Source organism: Ammodytes marinus, assembly GCF_949987685.1.
Source record: "Ammodytes marinus genome assembly, chromosome: 5".
NCBI classification, from domain to species: Eukaryota; Metazoa; Chordata; class Actinopteri; order Uranoscopiformes; family Ammodytidae; genus Ammodytes; species Ammodytes marinus.
This window is the reverse complement of record NC_137234.1, coordinates 17,311,091-17,319,082: the sequence shown is the minus strand read 5'-3', so window position 1 is coordinate 17,319,082 and position 7,992 is coordinate 17,311,091. Positions and strand designations below refer to the sequence as shown.

Below are 7,992 nucleotides of genomic sequence, written 5' to 3'. Positions count from 1 at the left end.
TTAATTATTATAAATAAATACATACGCTATTTATTTTATTTTTTGTTGTTGTAAAGTTTAACTTATTAATTGAATAACCATATGGTCCACACTAAAACAGCAACATCTGTATAATATAACGACTAAAGAGTCCATTGCAATATCCAATAATAATAACATTGTGAAGCTTTTATAGACTAAATAATGACACTAATAGAATTAGTGATGCCTGAGTTAATATTTTTTGTTTCAGAGTTATAGAGTTGTTCACAATATCCTACCTGGTTGCAGTAGGCCTACTGGAGCACTACAGGCATGTTGGTCATTGGCAATTTAGAATAACTCTGGAAAAAGGGCTAAGTGTTAATTCTCCTCTAAAAAAAGACTCAAACATATTCAATATCATTCTGATTCTGGCCCCATTCTGACACTTTGGCAGTCTTCAAATTCTGATGCCAATAACACGTACACGCACCTACATGTTCTTTCACTGTATGTGCAAATGTGTTTGTGAATGGGTTAATTAAAGGTGATTTGATTAAAGGACTTTATACATTCAGTCCATGTAGGCTACCACTTCTCATTCTATGTACACCAACACAAATCGGTGTACTCTCTTTGCACCATTTGAAAATGAAATCAAAGGAATTGATATTTATAGAGTGTTAAACTAGCAATAGGCAACAGTGAATGTTATGAAAATAAAGTAGATACATTATATCAATCATATTTGGAGCTCATTTCATTATCCTTTACATTGTCTCCCTCTGCAGGTTATAGATATTGATGTCAGGTGGAGCATGCATGTGTGTGAACAGCACAGAACAGAAGAATAACATACACACAAGTTTAAAAAATGTCCTCTGGTTTATTAGCACTGTACATAGTGATATATTTTTTTGTCTAAAACTCGCCTTAGCAGTTTAAGATAGAAGCAGGAGGAGGGAATTACTGAAGGAGGTATAAGTCCATAGGAGGGACTCAATGTTAAGGGTAAAACAGGGTTTTATTGGGTTGGATTTACATTTTTTAGTAGCTTAAAGTTGTATTTTTTTAAATAGGGTAACTAGAGGAGAGGTAGGAAGAGGGAACATAAATCGGAAGAAGTTAAGGTAAATGCAGCAATCTATCAAAGCCAGGTGAGCTAAAAGTTTCATTTCTTGTTGGAAATGAGCGCGTTGACTTCCTCCTCTGTTTTTAAGCTATGCCATTGGGCTATTGGCCTCCGGGGGTTGGCCAGCATGTCTGACCAATGGCACTGCTCAGTCCCAGAGCTGTTAGCGCCCAGCAGCACCTTCCCGATGGCGTCGTTTTTCCCAATCTTATCATAGTCCAACACAGTCACGGCTATCTGCACCTTCTATAAATGAAAATGCACATACACACACAAAGACAATGACATTGACATATTCGATGGAAAGGATGAATTGCATATGCGTGTGTGCACAAATATATGTACCTCTATCTGTTCACATGGCACTTCAAAGCTGAAAGACTCGTTGTAGTAAGGGTTCAAAGTGTTCTTTTTTATCGTTGTTTTCTTCTTCTTGAGTCTTTTCCCATTCTGCATTAAGTGGATTTTCGCATAAGGGTCTGATAGAGAGAACAGAGAGTTTTTTATTTTTTTAAGATAATTTCTTGGCATTTTCAAGCTTTATTAGATAGTACAGAGTTGAAATGGGGAGACAGAGAGAGAGGGGGGATGACATGCAGTAAAGGTCCACGGGTCGGATTCGAACCTGCGACCACTGCAACGAAGGCCGGAGCCAATATGGTACGCGCTCTATCCAAGAGAGGTTTTATGGCAGAGCAACAGAGCAACTGCCTGGCACTGATGCAGTAACTCCATCAGTGAAACACAACATCTATTGTAGTAAGCTCCTGATAGTTCCCCCCAAATAGAAACGTATTTAAAGTGGACACACCACTACAAAGGCAGTTAAAAGGCCTTAATGCTCAAACAGCTATCAAACCTTGACTATTTACAGTGCACTTATATAATATATACTGAGACATTTTTTCTTATTATTTTAAATAATATATACGGTAAAGAAAATGATTACATTTAATTGTTTGCTGATTGACTCACCTGACAGTCCACCCACATCCATTTTCTTAAGGTTTTTGGCTTCCAAAATCACTACAGTCAGCTTCCCTGCAGTAGGCACAAACCTCAAGGACAAACATATGTCTCCAAGCCGCTCACTCTGATACAAAGAAGAAGAAGTGTGCATGTTGTTGGGGATTCGTCTTGTAATTTCATAACAATTACATTTAAAGGTGTTTTACTGAAGCTTAAATATCAACATGACAAAAGGATTAAGTCTTCCTCAGAGACAAAGGTGCGTCAATGAACGCATGCAGTGTAAGGATGCTGTGCAGTGTTCCTGGCTTTAATAATAAATGTTGAAATCAAAGGAGAAAGTATTTTATTAACTCAAGCCACAGCAGTAACAGTGTTTCCCTTAAAACAACAACGAAAAACATGAAATAAAAGGAAAAAAAAAATACTGTTTCCCACTGAATAACTATTTTGTGAAAATCTAAAAGATTTGCGTTTTCCTGTCTAACTTTGTACATCTCCTCTCCCCCTCTCATCACAGTGTGCTCCCACCTCCTCCTTCTCTGCCTTCTGCAGATCCCTCCACTCCTGCATAGACTGGCTGAAGTCCATGCCGCTCATGGGAATCTTCACATCCCCGATGGCGTCGTGTTTTGAGAAGCGGTCAAAGTCGTACACAGTCATCACTAACGTCTTCCCGCCCAGCTCAGTGTACGGTACCTAAAGAGCACCATTTTACAAACATATCATTTGACATACTCAGGAGGATGAATAACTACTTAATATATTATGGAGTTTTTATTCACCTTAAATGTGAACGTCTCATCGAAGTTGGGTTCGAGGGTCTTCCTATGAACTTTGGTTTCAAACTTTTTCTTTTTGTCCGGGTGCAGATACACTTTAACATAAGGGTCGGAACTACCTCCCACATCCATCGCAGGAATTTCTCTAGCCTGCAAGATGCCTACTACCAGCTAGGGAGTGAGAGCAAAGGAGAGTAATGACTAGAAATGTGAATCTAGCTAATTGACAGAGAGAAGGAATGTATTAAAATGTGATTTTTTTTTTCTTAGAGTTTACAGAGGATGGTCAAAAACAAGTCATAGGGAATAGCAGCATCTCACCGAGTTATCTGTGAAGTTGTAATCTAATGTGAAATGCAGCCTGCCAAGCTTCTCCTCCTCCTTAGGCTCATTATCCGACAGTTTTTCCTTTTTGCTTTCATCTTTCAGCGGCTGTACACAAACGGAGACACACATCACATGTGGGGGAAATATATAGTGTTACGACTAACCAATGAGGACTTTTCTGAAACTTGTGGAGCAGCTATTTGTGCTGTGTTCCTACAGAAGATTGTATAGCATTACACAGACAGAGGCAATTAAACACATATAATGTTACCATATAAAGTTTACTCAATGTTTAAAGGGGATCTTTACACCATCAGGGTGTCTAAATGTGACCTGCATCCTAGAAGACAGTGCAACAACATATTTCAGACTTCAACATGAGTAATGTGCAAACATTCATTAGTCTTAACACACACAGACAGCTATACTAGTCCTAGGTGACCCGGATGTCAGAATTGTGATACACCGCAAGGACATCTGCAGGAGGAAACAGCGTGTCTGTGTGTGGCCTACCTTCTTGTAACCTTCATCCATTTCAGTTTCAAAGTCTCCATTGCTCTTCTCTTTTCCCTTTTTCTTTTCCTTCTCTTTGTCCTTGTCCTTCTTTTTCAAGCACTTCTTCCACACACACATGGCACACGACAGCACGGCACACAAACTCACGATGCTAAGGGCAGCAACAGCCCATGATGGCACTGTAAAAACCACATCAAAATACACACGCACTGTTGATGATACATCATCGTTTTACTTACACTTCGACAACAAAGTGTTCAAAATATTACCCTCAAATTTCCCCTCCGAATAAATTTTTCTGTGTAATCATATATACAGGATGCAATCCAATACTGTAATAAATGCTATTGTCGGAGAGGTGTTAATTAAAAAATCTGTGGTCATTTTTAGGTTGATTTTTGTGGTGGTGTTATACTGGGTTACAATGTATTGTGAGCTTTAATCATCATCCATATCACTTGTATTTTGTATGTCTGACCTTTTATATCTGTCAAGATGGAATTTTTAATTGCTGAACCGTTTGAGTTCAATGGCAGGATACATTTATTTTAAAGGGGACATATTATGAAAAACCAAACATTGCCGGTGCTTGGGCACACTTTGTAGGTTATTGGGGTCCCTACCAGCACACACAAGCTTATAAAAGACAACTATGTTAGTTTCTTCTGGGATGCTTATTTCGAAAAAGGGGGGATTTGAAGGTTTCTTCCAAAAAACACAGACTGATGACGAAATCGGTCGGTTTTCATTAACATAAATACTCCCACGGGAAAGCTCATCAGAAACTCGGCAGTTGATTGGCAAATCAATACGCCCCGTTGGTAACCACACACACCTGGAACTGCACCTGCTAATGCAACAACAGAGCAGAAGCAAGCTGCAGTGTTAGCTCATCCTCAAGCTACCATCACACCCCAGCCTCGAAGTAGACCGGGGCTGAATGGATTTACTTCATTTGTTGTTAGGCTATGCCCGGCAAAGGTTGGCAATCTAGTGTGATCTGCCATTATAGTACTGGAGTGTGAAGGAGATTGTGCCTGGAAGACTGAGAGACACCATCTCTCCTCTGGAAATGTAAGTAGCCTAGTCCTATTTAAAAACAAATCTGTCCGTTTATGAGTTCAATGTGTGTAATGTGCTTTAATTTATCCCTCCTAAAATAACCAACGCCAAACGAGATAATGCCGCTATTTCTTGTGTAGGCTCTTATTGTGAAAAGGTGGAACACGGAAGTGTTGTTGTAATGTGGTTGTTTTGACTTGGGAGCGCTTCAATAAAGTGGCTCGTTCCGTTCCGTGCTATAATACTGAAGTATAGGGACGGCCAAAACGCTTGGTTACAGTAGTATATAGCTAGAGTTAGCGTTAGCGTCCGCTAGCTTAACCGTTAGCTTTATGCTAACATTTAGATCTGTGAGTCTGTCCATGACAGCCCCTGTGTGAAAAAACAGACTGTGAACTATGGTGTGTTGGAAACTGAATAGTATTTATTTGTTGTTGACAGTGTAGTTATGCAAGCAGTTGTGGTACATGCAGCAGTAGGCCTATTACATCTCCAGTATAATGTACAATATAATAGACAGGAATATTGTAAATTGCTGATGTTTGTTTCCTGTCCATTATATTTCAAAAAGCACACAGTAGCCTATCACTCAGAACTCGTTGCTTCTTAAGCAAGGGCTATACTGAACTTATTAGTAGCCAATCTTATTTAATAATGGAAGAAGACATATTTTCATTAGTTTGTAGCTTTGCCATAACTACAGATGTATGATGTATATTTCAGCTAGTCTACATGATATAACATTGAATGTGCCATGTTTTACAGATATGAGTGACCTGACGGACCACACTATTCGTTCCTTCAGAGGAGGATGTGTTCACTGCTGGGACAGGTGGTCTTCTTCAGGGCCCACCAGCAACAACTGGACAGTTACAAGTTATGACTTTGCTTCTGTTTGATATGTAAACTTTATATTTCCATTTCACTGGCTATGAATAAACTGCTTTATTTTTAAGTATGATTTTGGTCTTTTTAAAATGTAATGAATGATACTGTTTTATAAGAAATATTCAGAGAGATAAAGGGTTGAATTAAAAAAAACGTAAAGTCAATGCATGTAAATCGGTCAGAAAACTAGTCCAACATCTTGACTATGAAAATGTGAGTTTCAAGTAATCCTTTACTACACGAAGCAAACAGTGACAGTTAGCAACACAATACATTTTTTAACAGTCAAACTTTATTATAAATCAGTGATCACAATACAAATGATATTGAAAGGGTGCCAGATAATTGTGATAATTCGCAGTTATGACTAATTATTTCAATTTTTTTTTTTTTTACAAAAGATGCCTTTCCAGTGAATCTTGACATGATACATTCCTTTCCTGCCTCGTTACTGTACATGTATACATGTTACCTCAGCATGGCTTCACAACCAAAGCTTTTTCACTCCACTGGGTTGTAGATCATTCCCCAGTTTAACCTGTAGAGACATACATAAAACGTTGTATGTTACAAGTTAGGAGGTTTTTGCATAAATACTTAGCTCATATTCTGTTATTGACAGTGACATATTTAAACTGTATTTACCTGAGGATAATGTCAGGGAAACCAGAAATCTTGATGCAATTTTCACAGTTTTCAGCTCAGACTCCTGCCTGACCAGGTTCAGTTGTAAAGCTTTTGGTTTAGAAGTGGTAAGTGTGCTGACATTTGCTGTAGAAATTAAGCTAAACATGGTAACATCGATCTCCATGCTGCATTGGCCAAAAGTAAACAAAACTGACAGCTGGGCGTGTGCCATGCCCATATAGGTAGGTATAGAGTAAATGAGCAGGGCGGTGCATGCACGCCCATGTAGATCTGACCAGTCAGAGCAGACTAGGAGGGGGGTAGATGTCAAAACCAAATTTTTTAGGGAGAGGCCAAAAAAGGCCTGAAAAGGCAATGAAGAAATGGGCATTGGTAGAAAACTAATGGGCTTTTTGTACAATAGACCATTAAAACCTTTTCTAGTAGACCTCGGAAATACACATTTAAACCCGAGTTTTTGCATAATATGTCCCCTTATTTTAATATTTCAGTTATACCTGCCTAAAGGTCAGTGATGAAGATGGTGTGTGTTAGATGTCTAACTCACTGTGGACGCTCCGCATTTCACTCATGAATCTGTTGGGATTTAAGCCTTTGTTTTGGCCTTGGGTGGTTGTTGCATTTGGCAAGTGGGTCGGGGTAGTGGGGGAGCCCAGTGCAGCCGGGCCAGCTCCATGGTTCCCAACCATTATGTGAGGAGTGATGGAATATCCAGAATTAAACTGACAGAGAAACAGAGACACAGAAAAAAAAACTTCCCTTAACAAATAACAACTTGTACTATATTTAGAACATTACACTTATAAAGCACACCTGTATTTTCCTTACCTGGTCCTACCAGACCATCGTACTTCATTTAATTTGTACAGATCTTTCCAAATAAACCTCATAAACACACAAACACCACAGCAGGTTTTTTCATAAATCCCATTGATCAAATGTATTTGAAGCAATAATCTGTTTATAGACAATGTATATCTAACGGTGTCAAATGACCTCTCTTGTTTCTGCTGACCTGGCACAAACACTTGAACACAGGATATGCAAGCCGCTTTCTCTGCCAAGCCTGCTGACATGAAGGGGAGAGGGGGGGGGGCAGTTGAAGCGTCATGCGAGGACCACTGCTGTTCCATGGTGAGCTGCCAGAGGTGGTACTCATGTGCCAAGGTCACCGCTCGCTCAGTGCAGGTCAACAAACATGAGTGAAAAGTCTCGCTGTCGAGGCTGGACTCAAGTGCAAAAGTGTTTTGATATTTTACTTTTCTATTCTGCAGACGTCACACATATTGAGTGTCCGGGGTTTGAGTCAGCAGATGTGAACTCACACCATGGCAAACACTGATCTCAGGTCATTTCTGTATTTTCAGAGTTATTCAAAAGACAGAGGCTGAAACAGAAGCCACCAGTGATACACTGACAGCAGGAGCAAACACAAGAATGCAAGGTCCATCGAAAAGGAATGGTTAGTGATACCAAACAGAACATTATGTCTGATATGTTACCATTTTTTGATAGTAATTCTGATCATATTATTTACTATATTTTAAACAATAACATTAGTTCTGATACGCTTTTGTAAAAGTGTAACTAAGTATTCCATAATTCACATAATTTAATTTAATTTAAGCTGCCAACACGAAACAGAAAACATCATACAAGCTATTCACTTAATTAAAAATTATAATTGGATTAGGAATTATGAGGTAT

The 7,992-nt window shown here is 39.0% G+C and overlaps 1 protein-coding gene across 1 annotated transcript; it reads right to left on the bottom strand.

Moving 5' to 3' along the window:
* Positions 1 to 1,132: 1,132 nt before the first annotated feature.
* syt1b (synaptotagmin Ib) lies at positions 1,133 to 7,141 on the bottom strand (the record flags this gene model as incomplete). The annotated part of the gene is made up of 9 exons (XM_080027658.1): positions 1,133 to 1,339; positions 1,439 to 1,572; positions 2,069 to 2,186; positions 2,594 to 2,761; positions 2,848 to 3,015; positions 3,166 to 3,276; positions 3,685 to 3,866; positions 6,833 to 7,007; positions 7,124 to 7,141. The coding sequence occupies 9 exons, from the start codon at positions 7,139 to 7,141 to the stop codon at positions 1,133 to 1,135; spliced, it is 1,281 nt and encodes a 426-aa protein (XP_079883784.1).
* Between the last annotated feature and the right edge of the window lie 851 nt (positions 7,142 to 7,992).